At 44.9% G+C, this 23,189-nt stretch overlaps 1 protein-coding gene across 1 annotated transcript in view; it reads left to right on the top strand.

Annotated features, from left to right (window-relative positions):
• LOC124545899 (sterile alpha motif domain-containing protein 1-like) overlaps positions 1-23,189 on the top strand; it is a 127,980-nt gene that overhangs the window by 67,081 nt on the left and 37,710 nt on the right. Inside the window, exon 2 of the mRNA XM_047124859.1 lies at positions 16,187-16,511. Coding sequence (XP_046980815.1) covers positions 16,187-16,511 — 325 coding nt within the window. The remainder of the gene's footprint in view (positions 1-16,186; positions 16,512-23,189) is intronic.

The following is a 23,189-nucleotide window of genomic DNA, read 5'->3' as shown; positions in this document are numbered from 1 at the left end:
GACTCAGTTTTTCATTACAGAGGGCAGCTAATCCTCTGACCGAACACGCTCACCTACCTCATCATTAGTTAAGTGATCTACCCATCTAATCTTCAGCATTCTTCTACAGCATGACATTTCAAAACCTTCTATTCTCTTCTTGTCTAAACTGTCTGTCACCCATGTTTCACTTCCATACGTGGCTACACTCCATACAAATACTTCCTGGCACTTAAATCTATAACCGATGTTAACAAATTTCTCTTCTTCAGAAACGCACTTCTTGCCATTGCCATTCTACATTTTATATCGTCCCTACTTCGACTGTCATCAGTTATTTTGCTTCTCAGATAGCAAAACTCGTTTACTACTTTAAGTGTCTCATTTCCTAATCTAATTCCCTCAGCATTCGACTACATTCCATTATCCTAGTCTATAAGCAACAACAAGCACATCTGTTTTGTAAATGACAAAGAATTGGAGCAGGAGATCTTTTTGGAATTCATACACCCTTTTATTTATCTACATATAAAGAGAACTGCCATACGTTACAGGGAGCAGAAATGTTACCCAAGTTTTTCCACATTTCTTTACAGTTCGATCAATGACGATATTTTTCTGTTTACAGCAGTAATGGCAGTGAAGTACTCGTATGTGGTAGTGCTGTTGGTCCTTCATATTAACCGTTTATGTATACTGAGTGACCAGAGACCATTGTAATAGCATCACAGATGAGCGTACGTTTTAATCTTCTGCTTAGATTAATTTCACTCGCGAGGGTAGTCACGTTACACTAAACACCATTAAGTGCAGTTCACATATCCGAGAAGGCAAATAAATGCTCCGTTTAGAACCGTAAGTGAAGATGTAGTTACCAGCCTCCATGCTCAAATAAAACGAACCATCATACTCCAAATAGTCATGGATTTATAAAAAGAGAGCATTCACTCACGGCACAGTGGTACAGTGCTGTCAAAGCGACAACAGTAGTCTCTTAATCTGCTTTCAGGCAACAGTGCGAGGTAACGTTTCTCTGCTGCGTCGGCATAGAGCTGAGACATCTCTGGTGAGATCATTCACTTGCGCAAAACATAATGGTGCCGACAGCATACAGCGCATTCCATGTCACGTTACTTCGGCACGACGTAAGTTTACACATAAGAGGTCTGCAGAGGTTGACTGTTTGTGGTATCAAATATACACTACTGGCCATTAAAAATGCTACACCAAGACGAAGATGACATGCTACAGACGCGAAATTTAACCGACAGGAAGAAGATGCTGTGATATGGAAATGATTAGCTTTTCAGAGCATTAACACAAGGTTGGCGCGGTGGCGACACCTACAACACGCTGACATGAGGAAAGTTTCCAACCAACTTCTCAGACACAAACAGCAGTTGACCGGCGTTGCCTGGTGAATCGTTGTTGTGATGCCTCGTGTAAGGAGGAGAAATGCTACCATCACGTTTACGACTTTGATAAAGGTAGGATTGTAGCCTATCGCGATTGTAGTTTATCGTATCGCGACATTGCTGCTCGCGTTGGTCGAGATCCAAAGACTGGTAGCAGAATATGGAATCGGTGGGTTCAGGAGGGTAATACAGAACTCCGTGATGGATCCCAACGGCCTCGTATCACTAGCAGTAGAGATGACAGGTATATTATCCACATGGCTGTAACGGACTATCAGCACGGAGACCATGGCTGCGGTTACCCTTGACGCTGCATCACAGACAGGAGCGCCTGCGATGGTGTACTCAACGACGAACCTGGGTGCACGACTGACAAAACGTCATTTTTCGGATTAATCCAGGTTCTGTTTACAGCATCATGATGGTCGTATCCGTGTTTGGCGACATCGCAGTGAACGCACTTTGGAAGCGTGTATTCATCATCGCCATACTGGCATATCACCCGACGTGATGGTATGGGGTGCCATTGGTTACACGTCTCGGTCACCTCTTGTTCGCATTGACGGTACACTGCACAGTGGACGTTACATTTTACATGTGTTACGACTCGTTGCTCTAACCTTCATTCGATCCCTGCGAAACCCTACATTTCAGCAGGATAATGCTCGATCGCATGTTGCAGATCCTGTACGGGCCTTTCTGGATACAGAAAATGTTCGACTGCTGCCCTGGCCTGCACATTCACCAGATCTCTCACCAATTGAAAACGTCTGGTCAGTGGTGGTCGAGCAACTGGCTCGTCGCAATACGCCTGTCACTACTCTTGGTAAAGTGTGGTATCGTGTTGCTGCACGGGCAGCTGTACCTGTACACGCCATCCAAGCTCTGTTTGACTCAATGCGCAGGCGTATCAAGGCCGTTATTACGACCAGAGGTGGTTGTTCTAGGTACTGATTTCTCAGGATCTATGCACCCAAATTGCGTGAAAATGTAATCACATGTCAGTTCTAGTATAATATATTTGTCCAATAAATACCAGTTTATCATCTACATTTCTTCTTGGTGTAGCAATTTTAATGGTTAGTACTGTAGTCCCAGAAAAATTGTTATATCAGGGTGAGATCATCAAACGAACAGCGATGGCTCGTCATTAATCTTCTTACCAATAGACGTGTTCCTTTTTTGTGTTTTGGACAGAGGGAGGACTGAGGGAAGGGGTATAATCAGTCTTCCGACTCGTTTGATGGTGCTCGATATGACGTTATCTCCTGTCCAACTCCGCCTCAGACTATCAGATACACCCAATGTTCTTAGTTTAGCCGGCCGGAGTGGCCGCGCGGTTATAGGCGCTACAGTCTGGAACCGCGAGACCGCTACAGTCGCAGGTTCGTATCCTGTCTCTTGCATGGATGTGTGTGATGTCCTTAGGTTAGTTAGGTTTAAGTAGTTCTAAGTTCTAGGGGACTGATGACCCCAGATGTTAAGTCCCATAGTGCTCAGAGCCATATTTTTGTTCTCAGTTATTTGTTGAATGTATTCCTATATCTGTCTTCCCCTGCAGTTTTTACCCCTCCCGTCTCCCTCTAAAACCGTGAAAGCTATTCCCTGGCGCCGGCCGAAGTGGCCGTGCGGTTAAAGGCGCTGCAGTCTGGAACCGCAAGACCGCTACGATCGCAGGTTCGAATCCTGCCTCGGGCATGGATGTGTGTGATGTCCTTAGATTGGTTAGGTTTAACTAGTTCTAAGTTCTAGGGGACTAATGACCTCAGCAGTTGAGTCCCATAGTGCTCAGAGCCATTTGAACCATTTTTATTCCCTGGCACAGTACCGCATCTCCATCTCTATGATCCCCTTTGTTCCCGGTTCTTCCACTGTCTGTGATTCACTTAGATCTAATGCTTTGCTCCGAATGTGTGTTATTACAAATTTTTTCCTTAAACTGAGGCCTATGTTTGACACCAATAGGCTTCTCTTGGCCAGGAAAGCTCTTTTTGTCTATTCTACTCTGCTTTTTATACCGTCCTCGCTTCGTCCCATCATGATTTATTTTGCTTCCAGGGTAGCAGTTGTTAAGTTTGTTCGGTCGTGCCCAGTTGTGATGTGAAGTTTATCACTAATCTCATTTGTGCTACTTTTCGTTGTGTTTCTCTTTCTTCGGTTCTCGCTTACTCTCTAATGTGTGCTCATTAGAACGTTCATTTTATTCGGCGGGTTTTGCAGTATTTCCACACTTTTACTGAGAACAGCAATGCCGTCAGCAAATCATATCATTGTTATCGTCTCATCCTGAATTTTAATCCCACTCTTGTAGTTTCTTTTATTTCAGTCATTACTTCTTTGACTTACAGACTGAACAGTATGGAAGTAAGATTGTATCCTTGTCTTCCACGCCTTTCAATGGGAGCACTTCGTTCTTTGCCTTCCATTCTTATCATTCCCTATTCTTTCATGTACATAATGTTGTGACACCCCACCCGTCACTTATCTGGCTTTGGCGTGTGTTCACCCCAGCTAATTGACTAACCTGATCAACAGAGGGTGCAAAAACTGCCTCAATATCGGATAACGCAAAGAAAGTAATAAGGCCCTGTGACTCCTGATTGAACTGCAGTGGTAGTGTTGACATTAGTTGATTCAGAACTGATCCCTTTTAATTAAAAGGGATGCACATTGATGTTATATTCAGCTATTGAACACCAGATGCAAATGTTGAACATAAAATTAACTAAGAAAGTGACTTGGGATTTCAACTACTTGATTGAGAACAGATGCAGTCGATTAGCACAAATTTATTTTAACTCACGACCTTCATGCATCACATTACATGACTCTGCTAACAGGCAGTACGAATAAATTGCGTTTATGTGGAGTAAAGCACGATAAATCAAAATTAATTCCTATCGACTGACCCAGGCGTATTGCAAAGTGCGAGAAGAATTCTACAATACACAGCCCATGAAACCCTAGTGGAATCTTTGGTGATGTGATCCAACAAATTAATCAGTGGCCTAACTCAAGCCGGAGCGGATGCAATATCACCGAATTCAGCGTGGCGGGGCGGCGTCGTTGTGCGGACGTCGGCTGGCCTCGTGGTGCTGCAAGGCTACATTCATCTATTCACTCCTAGCTGTCTTGCTCAGTACATAGCTGAACGAAAACTTCTATCAATCGTTCTGTGTGCTAAGTCCCAAACTGCAGAGATGCTCACTCTCTCTCAGGCAAGCTGAGTAAAGAACACCACGTCCGCACTCTAGGCAAGCTGTGAATGGAAGACCTCTATGGAGACTTCTGCCAGTCTGCTCTTCACCTTGGTTTACCCTCCAGCAAAATCACTTACGCCAATTGCAGCGCAAGTCACGTTAATTACGCGTCGCTTCCCAGTGCTGACCAATGCCTGCTCTGGGAAGTGAACAAATTCCCACAAAATTTCCCTTCCTCTCAACTTGTGCTATTTAGCTCCTCCCAGGCCACCCATCAAGGTTAGCGTCTGCACAAAACACCAATTTTTCCGGAGTTCTGACTCCCAGGAGAGTACTTCAAATTCCTTGGTCCTACATTCCCATTGGAGGCTGGTGTATTTCATTCGGTTGCTCTTCACCTGATTTACTTCAGACTCTGCGAACAGTGAATTCAGCATGAAGTTGCTATAGTCACGAACATGCATATTTTGGCCTCTGTTGACCGCTCCACCATAGCTTTGCACGGCTTTCTCCCATGTTTGACTGAAAACGGGATGACGGACATTTATCAACAGGCGTACAAGTTCTCCATCTGCTTCCCAGTATACCAGTATGGGATCAACCATCCCTCACTGTCACTCATCTTAAGGCAGCTGGAGGCCATGCCCCATTACCGCTTTCTCAGAGTTTGAGCTGCCCTAAGCTGCCGATTGTCATTTCCCTTCACCACTCCCCAGTTGTGCACGCCCCCGACCATGGTCAACTCTGAATACTTCCCTGGGATAAACTAGCCTCCAGGAAATCGATGCATTTCCACAAAGTTTTCATGTCATGTGAATTACTTTAAAACCATCACCCAACATTAATCATTCCAATACGTCCATACTATACCCTCTACAAGATGCATTGTGCCTTGTCAGTCATTTTTGTTCAGCCCTACTGTTCGCTCAATGTGAGTTCGATGATCTTTAATGACTTCATGTAAGGGGCATAGTTCTTGCCATCTTACAATGTATACTATCAATCTTGCTCTATGACTTATATCTGTTTCCGTTCCTAAAATTTCTAAATAAATGATAACTGTTGCATCAAGTCACAAAGCAATAAAAATGATTCCATTACTGGTAGGATATTACCATTCCTGGTTTCGATTTCAAAGCCAATATTTTGCATATTAGTGATGTTCCAAAAGAAACAGCTGAGACACAAATTTAAATTATTGAGACAATTTCGACAAAATATGGTTCAACTCACAAAGTAATTGCACTTTCCGGAATGAGATTTTCACTCTGCAGCGGAGTGTGCGCTGATATGAAACTTCCTGGCAGATTAAAACTGTGTGCACCGACCGAGACTCGAACTCGGGACCCGAGTTCGAATCTCGGTCGGTGCACACAGTTTTAATCTGCCAGGAAGTTTCAGTTTAATTGCACTTTATTCAGACAATGTAAATACAAATTTTGAGGTGGCCAGCAGTTGTGGAACACATAATGTTTACCAGAAATTTCAGGTAGAATTAAATAAATCTCTTGTTGGTATTGGGTGTGGTGCTCACGTTTTGCACAATAGTTTTCAATCAGAAGCAGGTGTTCTGCGAATTTACAAATATTTTGAAACGTACAATGTTAGAAACCATGCGTTAAAAGAATTCTGTGAGTTTCCTGATGCTGAATGCAAGTCCCTGTTAAGTAACAGCAAAACACTTTAGATATCTCTTCTTCATGTACTGCAGAGGGCCCTGGATATTTCCGAAGAACTTACGTCATGCTTTTTGCCCTTCGACGACCGCCATCAAAATTTGCAAAATTTCTTCTCTAATAACTCTTTCTCAAAATGGCTGAGATTTTCAACAGATCAGGAAGAACTTTTTATTGCTTCATTAAACAAATTGAAAGTCAAAACGTCTTACCCATTGGAATTTCTAATTTGATTGACAGTCTCATACAAAAGTTAATATCTAGAAAGGTCAACAGATTCATAAGAACAATTAAGTAAACGTTTAAAAATCTTGTGAAACAAGTAATTAATATAGAAAAGGTGTTGAAATCATTCCAGGCGTTTTTTGATGACTGTGTGAATTACATAAAGAAGACCTCTTGTCAGTTTTCAGACAATTGGGATCTATATTGGATTCTTTGCGACAGTCTGCCTCACTGGCGTCATGTCAGGGTTCCCTCAGTTTTTTGTCTCAATATGGTTCCTGCTTCTGCTTTCAATGAGAATTCATCATTCGACGAACTTGAACTTTTTAAGAACGTAATGGAACAGCACATCAAAGCTGTGTTACTCAGACTGTACATCCAGAAGAAAGATGGACTGCAATATTTTTAAAAAAATGTGAAATTTATAATGTTTTTTTTTTTTGTGTTACGTCTGCCAGATACGAACACTGTAGATGGAAAGGTTTTCAACTTGGTTAACATGTTCTGACATGATGAAAAAAAGTCATTCTTGTTTTGATACAATGACAGTTATTGTTGTGAAAAGTCATTTCAGTTTATCATGCAACAGAATTTTGGGATTTTAGAATCGATTCATTCTTCTGAGAAATATTCATACAGCAATGGTAAATCTTAAGCTGAAATATGTAATTTGTATCTGATCACTGATTAACCATATTACATGATTTTTAGAATTAACAAACTGTACCTATTTAAAATAGTAAGCGACTAAACATTTCCGAAGATATTTCCAGGCTGTTACAATAAAAACGTATATATCAATTTTTTTATTTCTGAAAAGAAGATTGCTTTATTTATGTGTAATATACCAGCATTTTCCCTTCCAGTTCACAAAATGAAGATACATTGCTATGGCTTTTCTGCTTCTGCGTCGTCATAGGCCTGTTATCGATTTCAAAATATCACCATAACTGACACGAAACGTACCATAAGCGTAAGTGTAGTAGTGAAGTCCAGTGTCAGGTCTAAACACAAGTCTCTCGGTGTTTTCTCTTTGAAATCTGGTCAGCAACAAGACACAACGGTGGGGGAGAAAGCGACCCCTGCTGTACGCAATGAACGTCCCAGTGGCGCAACGGCCCCATTCTGCCCTTCCGCATCATACATTTTATTTCTTAGATTATTTCGTAATTTACTGACGTGCGATGAACGTCTTGGTGGTACGACGTTCCTTTTCTTTATCCTACATTTTCTTTCCTAATAACTTGGTTCAAATGGCTCTGAGCAGTATGGGACTCAACTTCTGAGATCATCAGTCCCCTAGAACTTAGAAATACTTAAACCTAACTAACCTAAGGACATCACACACATCCATGCCCGAGGCAGGATTCGAACCTGCGACCGTAGCGGTCTCGCGGTTCCAGACTGTAGCGCCTTGAACCGCACGGCCACTCCGGCCGGCTCCTAATAACTTCCTCATTTATTAAGGAGCACCTTCAGTTGTGCGTTAGCAGACTTCTCTTTAGAATTATCATTTTATTTCCTCATATCTTGTTCCCGTATTTTATTATTTTAGCTTGATGAACTCTTTTACTATCGTAAGTTAACTTGCCAACACATATCGCAAGTAGACACAACTTTTTATGAACAGTATTTTTTCTGTCTATTTTAGATCTGAAGATTATTGCTACCTCTGCTGAAACCCGTCATATCAGTTTATAAACTGACGATCTAGGCAACTGAATTATATAAAAAACTAAAATCGCTTTTCCACACTCTTGACCACATCATGCCCCTTCAAACTGACTCAAGAGTTATGCTATATCAGATAAATCAAACACAAGTACATTAAATGATCAGCATAAATTAATAGCTCTGAAAGAACAAATGCAGTTATCTTCATCGCATTTATGTTAGACTGAACCCGTAGATAATGAAATCATTGACAAAATTAATATTCTCAGAAATAGTATAGGATACAGATTTTCTTTGCGTTGGTATTGGCCCTTCACTGCTTAGCTTTGTCCTGCTCAAAACACGCGATCTGCTGATACACACAGAATGACTGACGTCATCGCTATACGAAATATTAGAAGAAATTACTACCCCAGTAAGCAGTGTGGAATCGCAGTGCAGGAAGAATAGTACTTGTGATCTCAGCAATTTATCAATACGTCCTATACTACCAGAGCGTATGCTATATGACCGGAATGGTAGAAGTGCGGGAATACAAAGCTCTGTGGCCCGAATACTGCTAAATGAATACTGCCTTATAACTTCACTGTACAACAGATGAAGTGGTCTCTAATACTGTTCGCTGAACCAGAAGCGAACTCTTAGCTGTGTGGTGAATTTCAGACAACGTCGAAGTGCAGCATCAAATGCAGTGTCCGAACACCTATCTACTACAAAAGAGCACAAGATAGCAAGTCCTTTCGTCGTCTGCACAGAGCACGTCCGATTTGAACGAGTTCTAAGACGTAATACGGCAGACGGACCACGTTTCTCTACTGCCTTTCCTACAGCAAGTCTCGGTTCCCCTTCCCTTGGCGAATCATATTTCTGGAAGTCCTTTTCATCAGTACGCAGACCAATCTCCGACTTCCATAATGAGATTTTCACTCTGCAGCGGAGTGTGCGCTGATATGAAACTTCCTGGCAGATTAAAACTGTGTGGCGGACCGAGACTCGAACTCGGGACCTTTGCCTTTCGCAGGCAAATGCTCTACCATCTGAGCTACCCAGCACGACTCACGACCCCTCCTCACAGCTTCAGTTCTGCAAGTACCTCGTCTCCTACCTTCCAAACTTCACAGAAGCTCTTCTGCGAACGTAGCAGAACTAGCACTCCTGGAAGAAAAGCTATTGCGGAGACATGGCAAAGGTCCCGAGTTCGATTTTCGGTTCGGCACACAGTTTTAATCTGCCAGGAAGTTTCATATCTGCGCACAATGAGCTGCAGAGTGAAAATCACATTCTCGAAACATCTCCCAGGCTGTGGCTAAGTGTACTCGATCCTAAAACAGAGTGGTTCAAATGGCTCTAAGCACTATGGGACTCAACATCTGAGGTCATCAGTCCCCTAGACTTAGAACTACTTAAACCTAACTAACCTTAGGACATCACACACATCCGTGCCGGAGGCAGGATTCGAACCTGCGACCGTAGCAGCAGCGCGGTCCAGACTGAAGCGCCTAGAACCACTCGGCCATAGCGGCCGGCCGTAATATAGTAATACAGTCCAGGTGAGTTTCGAACTGGACTGAGCGGTACGCTCTTCGTGTGCGGGTCCACTAAAATCAATGGAAGAGCGACACAACGCGACGCCTGTGGTGAGCTGCCCCCTCGATGACCAAACAGCGAGGTCATCGGTCCCATCGGATTAGGGAAGGAAGTCGCCCGTGCGCTTGCAAAGGAACTATCCCGCCATTTGCCCTAAGCGATTTAGGGAAATCATGAAAACCTAAATGAGGATGGCCGGACGTAGATCTGAACTGTCGTCCTCCCGAATGCAAGTCCAGGATGCTAACCACTGCGCCACCTCGCTCGGTCATATCACAGGCCAACACCTTCTGTACAAAGCCTTCCAAGAGAAACCAGATGTTTTGTACATTTTGGTGGTTGCATTTTACACTGTTTTTTATTGTTGTGATGGGACTGCACTGTAGCGAATGTGACTGAGGTAACAGACTGAATAAGATTTATTACTCTTTTATAATGGGGATCGTTGGTCCCTTACACCGAAATACTCAAAAGGTATCCCTGAACAACCTCCAAAAGTTTGTCGATAGAGTTCTGGTTCACCCGGTAGAACGATCTCAACATGGTGGCAGATTATGACTCATAGGTAGAAGTACAGCTAGGAAAATACAATTGCTTGCAAAACACTCACGCGACGGATACTAGAAAATTGGAAATTTGTGGTAAGTTCTATGGGATCAAACTGCAGAGGTCATCGGTCCCTAGGCTTACACACTACTTAATCTAACCGAAACTAACTTACGCTAAAGACAACACACACGCCCATGCCCAAGGGAGGACTCGAACCTCCGACGGGGGAAGCCGCGCGAACCGTGGCAAGGCGCCCAGACCGCACGGCTACCCCGCGCGGCACGGATACTACAATATTGCTCAATGACATTGTCGCAAAAAAAAAAGCTGAGTGGCACTGTGGCTTCGTGGTCTGCTGGCACGGTAGCTCAGCGTGTTCTGTCAGAGGGTGTAACTACCCTCTGTAATAAAAAAACTGAGTAAACGGATCAATGAAGAACCTGAACGAATGTCATCGGGCGTCCGCCACGACAAATTCAACGAACAATATAGAAATGAGATTTTTAAAAAAAAAGTTATGATACTAAACTGTTGCATGAAGGGTCATGAGTTCAAAACTCACCTGGAGTGTACAATTTTAATTTCTATATTCGGTTCGAGTACGTTCTAGAAGTATCTACAAATGTCAAGCATCATTGTACTGTAATGTTCTGTAGCTGTAAATTACTGTATGTGTTCCGGCCGGAGGCAGTTCGCTCCGCGCTCTTGTCTGTGCCAGTGCTGAATAAACCTTCGTTAAGTGAAGTTAGTGTTCGTCATTTGTCTAATTACACCGTCTTCTACGTGACAATATGACTCCATATTGGGTAGGATTAACACGGGATGTTGAACGTGTACAAGGTGTCGGAGGAGCAATGGTCAATAATCAGGAAAATGACAGGAACCATTATGTAAAGGAAAAACTTCATGTGGACCAACGCCCTATTCCCAATGGTTTCCGAGATAGAACACATTTAATGTACGTTGTTATTTCTTTTCTGTGTCATGCAGTACATTGTCAGGAAGTATCAATTGAAGCATATGTATTTTCAACATAGTCTTTCTGTGTTATTCAGTACATTGTCAGGAAGTATCAATTGAAGCATATGTATTTTCAACATAGTCGTTATTTTTAATGACATTATTGTACACGTCACACTGCAGCTGCTGTACAGTTTACAATAAACGTTTGAATATCCAACCGTCAGTTTCAGCGCATTTGTGGACTCCTGGGAGAACTTAATGTGTTGTTTGTCTCAGTGCCCTGCACGGTCCCCATTGAAGGCAGCAGCGTCCACGATGCGACCGAGCAGTTCATTTCACGTATTCATCGTTCGCCTGTAAACCCCATAAACAAAAATCTAATTGCGTGAGGTCTACGATCTTGGTGGCTAGATAACTGTCCAATCACAAGCAATCCAGCGATCAGGGTAAGTGCGGCTGAGACGTTCCCCCACACGTCTGATAAAATGCGGAGGGGCTCCGTCACGCTACAAGTACATTGCTGTCTGCCAGGCCAGAGGAACATCCTCACGGTGTTCAACAAATCGATCTTGCAAGAAATGCGAGTAATTCTGTCCCGTCATTCGCTCATCTAAAATTAATGGTTCTATCAACATGTTACCCATCATAACGCACCAAAAACCGATCGATAAATGAACTTGAAAATTGGTTTACACTGGGGCGTGTAGATTTTCCTGCGATCATCGGTTATTATTACGTGTGTTCTTGCTTCCATTCCGTGCAAACGTAACTTCATCAGTGAATAGTATCAATGGAAGAAAATGACGATTGTCATTTAACCTGTGACAAAATTCAAGTCATGTGGCATTGTTGCCATCGTGAAGATTGTGGACACACTGTACGCAAAATGGATACAAGTTTTCAGCATGTAATGTTCGCTACATACGTGATCATGGGACATAAATACGTACAGAAAGCCACCGTGTGCTGGTAGTAGAACTACGCTGCACCGTTTCAACCATCTGTTGCTGTTCCTGCATAGTTTGTTGAACTACAGATTCAGAAGAAGAATGGAAACGCACAAGAATACCTGTTTCACGTAGTATGCTCAAAACTCTCGTAAACACTCTACTACGTGTCCGAAAGTGCCGACGGTATTGACCGAAAGCAGCAGGGACATTACCATGTCATAAGTACACTATATCTGCGTATTTTTCACTAGTGTACATGTGTGGAATTTTACCCAGTGCGAGTTCAAACACAGTTAACCTTAGCTTCTTTCTGATGCACTAAAATGTAATTGTCGTGTGACTAGGGCCTCCCGTCGGGTAGACCTTTCGCCGGGTGCAAATCTTTCGATTTGACGCCACTTCGGCGATTTGCGCGTCGATGAGGATGAAATGATGATGATCAGGACAACACAACACCCAGTCCCTGAGCGCAGAAAAATCTCCCACCCAGCCGGGAATCGAAGCCGGGCCCTTAGTAATGATATTCTGTCGCGCTGACCACTTTTTTTTTAAGTCTCATTTTTGTTCATTGTATCTGCTCAGGGCGGACGTCGCACGACATCCGTTTCAGTCCATCGTTTATACATTAACTCCGTTTCTTTTATTACAGAGGGCAGCTAACCCTCTGACCGAACACGCTGAGTTACCGTGCCGGCTACTCATAACACTCTCAGTCCCAGACATTACTGTTCTCACAACACACCATGCACAGCTGTGCGTTCAACGAGCAGAAAGACATCCCGAGCAAAGACGTTTGAAAGCAACGAAGCAGCTTGGACTTGCGTAGGTAAGACACGAAGGTACTCACCACTTGCCCAGAACAAATGTACATTAAATGTGTCCTATCTGAGGAAACATTCGGAATATGAAGTCACTTGCTTCAAATGAGCGTTCCTGTCATGTCTTTGAATAGTGACCAGTCCTCTTGGACACCCTGTATTAAGAATCTCAGCACGCATGGTCACTGCTTTGTTCGACCCAAGGAGGAGCGTCACGGAGATGCTGAAAAAACTGAACTGGCAGACGTCTGGAGAATACCACAAACCATCTAGTGAAAGTCTACTTAGATGGTTTCTAGAACCAACTTCAGGTGGTCTAGCAAAGTATTACAACACACTAGGTACTGTTCCAGTAGGGATCGCAAACAAAAGATTAGACTAAGTCACGGGACACCTCCCAATATCGTGTCGGACCTCATTTTGCCCAGCATTGCGCTTCAGCTCGATGTGGCATGGACTCAACAAGTCTTTGGCAGCTCCTGCATCAATAATGGGCCACGCTCACTCTATTGCCGTCCTTAACTGCGACAGTGTTGCCAGTGCAGGATTCTGCGCAAGACCTGATCTCTAGAATTTTTCCCATGCATGCTTCATGACATTCAAGTCGGGCGATCTGGATCGACAGATCATTCTCTCTAATTGCCTAGAATATTCTTTAAACCAATCGCGATCAATGGTAGCCCAGTGACATGGCACATTGACATCTATAAACGTTCCATAGTTTTTTGGGAACATGAAGTAGAAGAATGGCAGAAAATGGTCTCCAAGTGGCCGAATGTAACGATTTCCAGTCCTCGGTTCAGTTTGACCAGAGGACCATGTCCAATCCATGTTAACACGATCAATAGACCACCACCAGCTTGCACAGTATCTTGTTGCCATCATGGGTCGATGGCTTCGTGGGGTCTGCACCATAATCGAACCCTACCATCAGCTCCAACTGAAATTGCACTCAGCAGCACCAGGCCACGGTTTCCAATCGTCTAGGGCCCAACCAATATGGTCACGAGCCCAAGAGAGGCGCTGCAGGCGATGTCATGCAGTTAGCAAGGGCACTCGCGTCGGTCGTCTACAGCCGTAGCCCAGTAACACCAAATGTCTCCGCACTGTCCTAACTGACACCTTCGTCGTACGTCCCACATTGATTTGTGCGATTATTTCACACAGTGCTGATTGTCTGTTAGCACTGACAACTCTACGCAAACGCCGCTGCCGTCGATCGTTAAGTGAAGGGCATCTGCCAAAACTTTGTCCGTGGTAAGAGATAATGCCTGAAATCTGGTGTTCTCAGCACACTCTTGACACGTTGTACCTAAAATACTGAAACCGCTAACGAATTCTGAAATGGAATGTCCCATGCGTCTAACACCAACCGCCATTCCTATTTCAAAGTCTCTTAATTGCCGCCGTCCGGCCATAATCACGTCGGAAACTTTTTCGCGTGAATCGCCAGACTACAATTGCCTGTTCTTTTATACACTACCGGCCAATAAAATTGAATTGCTACACCACGAAGATGACGTGCTACAGACGCGAAATTTAACCGACAGGAAGAAGGTGCTGTGATATGCAAGCTTTTCAGAGCATTCACACAGGGTTGTCGCCGGTGGCGACACCTACAACGTGCTGACATGAGGAAAGTTTCCAACCGATTTCTCATACACAAACTGCAATTGACCGGCGTTGCCTGGTGTAACGTTGTTGTGATGCCTCGTGTAAGGAGGAGAAATGTGTACCATCACGTTCCCGACTTTGATAAAGGTCTGATTGTAACCTAACGTGATTGCGGTTTATCCTATCGCGACATTGCTGCTCGCGTTGGTCGACATCCAACGACTGTTAGCAGAATATGGAATCGGTGGGTTCAGGAAGGTAGTAGGGAACGCCGTGCTGGCTCCCTACGGCCTCGTTTCACTAGCAGTCGAGATGACAAGCATCTTATCCGCGTGGCTGAAACGGATCGTGTAGCCACGTCTCGATCCCTGAGTCAACAGATGGGGACGTTTGCAAGACGACAACCATCTGCACGAACAGTTCGAACACGTTTGCAGCAGCATGGACTATCAGCTCGAAGACCATGGCTGCGGTTACCATTGACGCTGCATCACAGACAGGAGCGCCTGCGATGGTGTACTCAACGACGAACCTGGGTGCACGAATGGCAAAACGTCATTTTTTCGGATGAATCCAGGTTCTGTTTACAGCATCATGATGGTCGCATGTTTGGCGTCATCGCGGTGAACGCACATTGGAAGCGTGTATTCGTCATCGCCATACTGGCGTAACACCCGGCGCGATGGTAGGGGTGCTGTTGGTTACACGTCTCGGTCACCTCTTGTTCGCATTGACGGAACTTTGAACAGTGGACGTTACATTTCAGATGTGTTACGACCCCTGGCTCTACCCTTCATTCGATCCCTGCGAAGCCCTACATTTCAGCAGGATAATGCATGACCACATGTTGCAGGTCCTGTACGGGCCTTTCTGGATACAGAAAATGTTCGACTGCTGACCTGTCCAGCACATTCTCCAGATCTCTCACCAACTGAAAACGGCTGGTCAATGGTGGCCGAGCAACTAGCTCGTCACAATACGCCAGTCGCTACACTTGATGAACTGTGGTATCGTGTTGAAACTGCATGGCCGGCTGTACCTGTACACGCCATCCAAGCTCTGTTTGACTGAATGCCCAGGCGTATCAAGGCCGTTATTACGGCCTGAAGCGGTTGTTCTGGGTACTGATTTCTCAGGATCTGTGCACCCAAATTGCGTTAAAAGGTAATCACATGTCAGTTCTAGTATAATATATTTGGCCAATGAATACCCGTTTATCATCTGCATTTCTTCTTGTTGTAGCAGTTTTAATGGCCAGTAGTCTGTATACGCGATTTTACAGCCCCCCGTATTAGTGCGTGTAGCTGTTCGATGACTCCTCTTACCTCAGTATAGGTTTCAAGTAGGCGTTTAAGCGATCATTCTTCCAGCGCTCCAGACATGAATGTAAAGGGAAGAATCCCTAATAGCTAACACAATCAGAAGTACCCTCTGGCACCTACATCACAGAGTTGTGAAGAGTATAGACGTCGCTGTAGGTGTACGTATCTGTATGAGTGGGCTAACAGCGCTAAAACTCTCTCCACTCCGTGACAGGCTTGTGGTTGTTGGAAGTGGTTGCAGCTTGGAACAGAACCCGGGCCCTCCTCGTACACTGACCGCTGAGATGCGAGCGTCGCCCGCTGATTGGCAGCCGCGACGCGTACTGTGCCCGGCGCCTCCGCCGCCGCCGCCGCCGCCGCCGCCGCCTCCGTCTATTTCTGTGCGGGCGGACGGTCGGTCGATCGGCAGGCGCCGTGTGTGCGCCTCGCTGGAGCGACGACCGCAGGCGGGCGGCCGCCTCTTCCAGCGGGGAGCGCTGGACAGCCTCCTCGCCAGCGGCGCCTGTAGCTGCCTCACCGTATCACTAGAGGCACTTCTGGTAATATTCAGAATACGTCCACTTGACCATCAAACAAGGAAGAATGCAGTCGGGTACTGAAACTGTCTGCCAGATTAATGCTGTAAACTGTGTACCTGACACAGGCTCGAACTTGGATCTCCTGCCCTACGCAGGAAAGAGCTCTGGCGACTGAGATGTCTGGGCTCGTGTCGTGACCCAACCTTCCAAGCCTGCTCCCACCAGCACCTCTCCCCTACCTTCCATACTACACTACACCTTGTAGGACTAACCCTATTAAAAGAAACAAAATTATGCTGTGACGCTGGGTCGCTAGCCCTGCTTCGATAGCTCGGGTGGTACAGCGGTAGCCCGTCAAAGACAAAGGATTTGGAGTCTCGGTCCGGTACACGGTTGTATTCAGCCAGCAACTTTGAAAACAGCTTAATCAGCGCTGCAGAACAGAAGATTCATTCTGGAAACTATGTACTGGTTGAAGAGAATTACTGTACTTCTATTAAAATACACCTCCTGCCAAAATAAGAAATGCACGTCCAAGATGGGGTGGGATGTCAATGTACACTACTGGCGATTAAAATTGCTACACCAAGAAGAAATGCAGATGATAAACGGGTATTCATTGGACAAATATATTATACTAGAACCGACATGTCATTACATTTTCACGCAATTTGGGTGCATAGATCCTGAGAAATCAGTACCTAGAACAACCACCTCTGGCCGTAGTAACGGCCTTGATACGCCTGGGCATTGAGTCAAACAGAGCTTGGATGGCGTGTACAGGTACTGCTGCCCATGCAGCAACACGATACCACACTTCACCAAGAGTAGTGACTGGCGTATTGCGACGAGCCAGTTGCTCGGCCACCATTGACCAGGCGTTTTCAATTGCTGAGAGATCTGAAGAATATGCTGGCCAGAGCAGCAGTCGAACATTTTCTGTATCCAGAAAGGCCCGTACAGGACCTGCAACATGTGTTCGAGCATTATCCTGCTGAAATGTAGGGTTTCGCGGGGATCGAATGAAGGTTAGAGCATCGAGTCGTAACACATGTGAAATGTAACGTCCACTGTTCAGTGTACCGTCAATGCGAACAAGAGGTGACCGAGACGTGTAACCAATGGCACCCCATACCATCACGTCGGGTGATATGCCAGTATGGCGATGACGAATACACGCTTCCAATGTGCGTTCACTGCGATGTCGCCAAACACGGATACGAACATCATGATGCTGCAAACAGTACCTGGATTAATCCGAAAAATGACGTTTTGTCAGTCGTGCACCCAGGTTCGTCGTTGAGTACACCATCGCAGGCGCTCCTGTCTGCGATGCAGCGTCAAGGGTAACCGCAGCCATGGTCTCCGAGCTGATAGTCCATCATGCTGCAAACGTCGTCGAACTGTTCGTGCAGATGGTTGTTGTCTTGTAAACGTCCCCATCTGTTGACTCAGCGATCGAGACGTGGCTGCACGGTCCGTTACAGCCATGCGGGTGAGATGCCTGTCACCTCGACTGCTAGTGATACGAGGCCATTGAGATCCAGCACGGCGTTCCGTATTACCCTCCTCAACACACCGATTCCATATTCTGCTAACAGTCATTGAATATGGACCAACGCGAGCAGCAATGTCGCGATACGATAAACCGCAATCGCGATAGGCTACAATCCGACCTTTATCAAAGTCGGAAACGTGATGGTAGCATTTCTCCTCCTTACACGAGGCATCACAACAACGTTTCAGCAGACATCGCCGGTCAACTGCTGTTTGTGTATGAGAAATCGGTTGGAAACTTTCCTCATGTCAGCAAATTGTAGGTGTTGCCACCGGCGCCAACCTTGTGTGAATGCTCTGAAAAGCTAATCATTTGCGTATCACAGCATCTTCTTCCTGTCGGTTAAATTTCGCGTCTGGAGCACGTCGTCTTGGTGGTGTAGCAATTTTAATGGCCAGTAGTGTAGCTTCCTACACGTACACACCATTGCCGCAAATGTAGGTGATTAGCGTTACAGTTATCTGCGACACGTAGAACAGCCGCCAGAGTACACTTGTGTTCTTCAACTTGACTGTTGTTACCAGGCCTAACTGCCGAGAACAGCGTGAGACGATCGGTGGTCATTGTGAAGGACACGAAGATTTCTTGCACCCGTATGAAACAGTGTTATCGGCGTCTGACAGACTTTGAAGGAACCTCATTGTGGATCTCCATGTGACTGACTGGTCGAATCGTAGGATATCCAGATTTTTGGGGCATTCAAATCTGACAGTGGCCCGATGGTGGATTGCGTGGGAATGTGATGGCAAGCATACTCTTCTCACCACCACGAGGGAGGACCGATGTACTGCGTACAAAGTCGATCGTAATCATTTCAAATCTGTGGTTGGCATCAGAGAACAAGTAATGGAATTCCCGAAACAGCCCTTGTCAACCTGTGCCATTGGTTGGACACTAACAGCAATCAGACCAGACATTTACCATCCCACGTGTAGTCTGCCACTAACAAACACAAATGTCGCCGTTTGTAATGGTGCCACGGCCTGGAAGCATAAGCATAACAGCTGATGAATGGCTTCCCATTGTGTTCAGTGATGAAAAGCGTATCTGCACTACCCCAGGTGACTACATAAGCGAATACGACATGACCTGGAAGAGATCTCATTCTTCTCACATTTTGGAGCGGTACAGCGGTATTAGTCGTGGACTCATGGTGTCGGGAGACATCGCGTATGACGTCAGGTCAGGGATAATAGTGTTTGAGGGAACTCCGAGGTCACAGCAGTATGTCACGGATTCCTTCCGTCCTCATCTGATACCTGATATGTGACAGTATCTTGCTACCATTTTTCAAGAGGGCAAGGACCGTCCAGACGTGGCATGTTGAACTGTCAACCTGATGTTAAGGTTCGCCCGCAGTCAGTAAGATCATCGGATCTGTGCATGATAGAACATTTGTGGAACGAGCTTGGACGTCAACCCTGTCCCAGTGCTAGTATCCACGATATCACTGACCAGTTACAACAGGTGCGAGTCCGTTTGCCTCAGGAGAGCATACAGCGGCCCCTGTCACACCCTTCCCAACCGACTCAGGCCACAGGTCGTGCAACTCCATACTGTAGAGTGGGGTCATCTATATCCACATCATACTCCACAAGTCACCTAATGCTGTGCGGTGGAGGGTACTTCTGGTACCACTAATTGAACTGAAGTGAATGACGTGTGGGAAGAATGATTGTCGGTAAGCCTCTGTACCCGTTCTAATTTTTCGAATTTTCTCGCCTGGTGATTACGCGAGATGTATATTGGAGGAAGTAATATGTTATCCGACTCTTTCCAGGAAATGCTCTCTCAAAGTTCCGATAGTAAACCTCTCCGTGGCCGGCCAGTGCGGCCGAGCGGTTCTTGGCGCTTCAGTCTAGAACCGCGCGACCGCAGCGGTCGCAGGTTCGAATCCTGCCTCGTGCATGGATGTGTGTGACGTCCTTCGGTTAGTTAGGTTTAAATAGTTCTAAGTTCTAGGGGACTGATGACCTCAGATGTTTAGTCCCATAGTGCTGAGAGCCATGTGAACCTCTCAGTGCTGCACAACGCCTCTCTTGTTACGTCTGCCAATGGAGTTCGTTGAGCATCTCAGTAACGTTCTCACGTCTACTAAAGCATCCCGGGACGAAACGCGCCGTTCTTCTTTGGATCTTCTCTGTCTCTTCTATCAGTCCTACATGGTAAGGATCCCATACTGACGAACAGTACTCAAGAAAAACCACTTCTTTTGTAGATGACTTACATTTTCTTAAGATTCTCCCTATGAACCTCAGTATGCCATCACCGTTTTCCACTATTTGTTTTATGTGGCCAGTCCACTTAGGATAGCTCTGGATAGTTACTGATAGATGTGTTACGGTAGGTACTGATTTCAGCAGTTTCTCATCAATATTTTAGTTGTACAGTAATGGATTTCTTTTCCTGTGTATGCACAATATGTTACATTTATTTATATACAGAGTCAACTGCCAGAGCCTGCACCATTCATCAACCAGCTGCAGGTAACTCTGCAAGTCGATAGTATCTTCTGGCATTGCTACCTTCTTATAGATAACAGCGTCGTGTGCGGACAGTCATGAGATACCGACGGTTTTTACTAGATCATTTATACGCAGTGTAGAGAGTAGGGGTCCTATCACACCGCCTAGCCATACTTCTACATCTACATCTATACTCCGCGAGCCACCTTACGGTGTGTGGCGGAGGGTACTTATTGTACCACTATCTGATCCCCCCTTCCCTGTTCCATTCACGAATTGTGCGTGGGAAGAACGACTGCTTGTAAGTCTCCGTATTTGCTCTAATTTCTCGGATCTTTTCGTCGTGATCATTACGAGAGATATATGTGGGCGGTAGTAATATGTTGCCCATCTCTTCCCGGAATGTGCTCTCTCGTAATTTCGATAATAAACCTCTCCGTATTGCGTAACGCCTTTCTTGAAGTGTCCGCCACTGGAGCTTGTTCAGCATCTCCGTAACGCTCTCGCGCTGACTAAATGTCCCCATGACGAATCGCGCTGCTTTTCGCTGGATCATGTCTATCTCTTCTATTAATCCAACCTGGTAAGGGTCCCATACTGATGAGCAATACTCAAGAATCGGACGAACAAGCGTTTTGTAAGCTACTTCTTTCGTCGATGAGTCACATTTTCTTAGAATTCTTCCTATGAATCTCAACCTGGCGCCTGCTTTTCCCACTATTTGTTTTATGTGATCAGAAATTACATTCACGTCCGTCGGTTTTGTTCCTTGCAGTACGACTTGATAATGTCATGTTCTTTCTAAATTTGACTAGGTATTGTAATCGCTGAAATAACATAGCAAACCCTCTAAAGCCATGAAGTTTCATTTCATTAACTCCTTCAGTGTGCTTCAGCTTTTTTTCTCAGGGCAGTACCACTTTGTGGTTGGGCTCTCAGTGAGTCGAGTGGTAAAGCCGGAGCATACTGTAGTCGCAGGCCACTCCTGGGCTCAACATGGTCGCCGTATTGTATCCCCTGCGGTGGAGGCTTGGCAACTCGACAAGTTGTGCAGTTTTCGAAATGCTCGTGCCAAGCCTCCAGGCCATCACAACCTGCCTTCGGTCAAACTCAGATAGACCGCGCCCTTCTCAATTCTACACACAGACAGCTCGCTCACTGATACTACACGCAACGCGAGTGTGTCTGACTAGCAGTCATTCCAAGCCACGTGACGTTTCTGTCACCTGCACGGGTTTATAGATGGTAGGTAGGTGGTCATAAAGTTCTGGCTGATCATTGTATATCCTAAGTTTCGCTTGTAAGTAGGCTGTTTATGTTTTCTTATTGGCAATGTTACGCAGCGCTCTGTATGAAAATCACTGGCTGTGCTGTGTGCAGTCTGTGGCTAGTTTGCATTGTTGTCTGCCATTGTAGTGTTGGGCAGCGGCAGCTGGATGTTAACAGCGCGTAGCGTTGCGGGGTTGGAGGTGAGCCGCCAGCAGTGGTGGATGTGGGGAGAGAGATGGCGGAGTTTTGAAATTTGTAAGACTGTCATGAACGGCTATATATATTATGACTTTTGATGATATTAAGGTAAATACATTGTTTGTTCTCTATTAATATCTTTCATTTGCTAACTATGCCTATCAGTAGTTAGTGTCTTCAGTAGTTTGAATCTTTTATTTAGCTGGCAGTAGTGGCGCTCGCTGTATTGCAGTAGTTCGAGTAACCACTAAATTAAAAGAATTTGCTGCTGTTGATCTCTTGGGACCGCTTGTCAGAACATCTAATGGATTTTCGTACGTTCTAGTCGCTGTTGAACTTACTTCAAAATTTGTTTCTTTCACACCGTTACGTAAAACCACTGGACGGTCTGTATCCAACGCCTTTGTTAAAAAAATTTTACGTGAAGTTGGACACGTTAGTAAAGTCATTTCAGATAACGGACCTCAATTCAGATCTGCTGTTTGGTCACGTATGCTTCGGAATCATAAAATCAAACCTGTTTTTATTTCATTGTACTCACCACATTGTAACCCCTCCGAACGGATTATGAAAGAAATCAATGAGCTTTGCAGACTTTATTGTCACAGAAAGCATCAGCATTGGGACAGATATTTACACTTATTTCAAAACGTGCTGAATGAAATGCCTCATGACTCCACTGCTTTACCACCTATTCTTGTACTGAAGAATGAAGAACCATCGAACAGAATCAGAGAGCTTGTACCTTTCCCGAATACACGCAAACTTCGACACAAGGACATAATTGATTTGGCTATTAAAAATATAAAATCTGCAGCAGACAAAAGGAGAAAACTACACGGTAAAGCAAATGCAAAGAAATTATATATTGGTTGGAAAGTTCTCATTAAAGCTCATTCATGGTCACATAAGAAGAAACACTTGAGACACAAATTCTTTCTAGTTTACAATGGACCTTACAGAATCCGACGTATACCACATGATAATTGCGTTGAAGTGGAAACTCTGCGTACTAGGAAGAGCAAAGGATTGCACCACATTTCACATGTAAAACCGTTTATTGAAAGATAATCTGCTTTTTAACTTAGTCTTTGCCATAAAATTTTTCATGTCACATTTCTAGTACGCTTTGTCAGACTTAAGAAACTGTTAACATGCAACACTGTTTGAAGTTAAATATCCAGTCAAGAACCAAGAGAATTTATTTAA

Source organism: Schistocerca americana, chromosome 8 (genome assembly GCF_021461395.2).
Source record: "Schistocerca americana isolate TAMUIC-IGC-003095 chromosome 8, iqSchAmer2.1, whole genome shotgun sequence".
In the NCBI taxonomy this organism is placed as follows: Eukaryota; Metazoa; Arthropoda; class Insecta; order Orthoptera; family Acrididae; genus Schistocerca; species Schistocerca americana.
The sequence above is the reverse complement of the archived record's forward strand: the minus strand, read 5'-3'. Positions and strand labels throughout refer to the sequence as shown.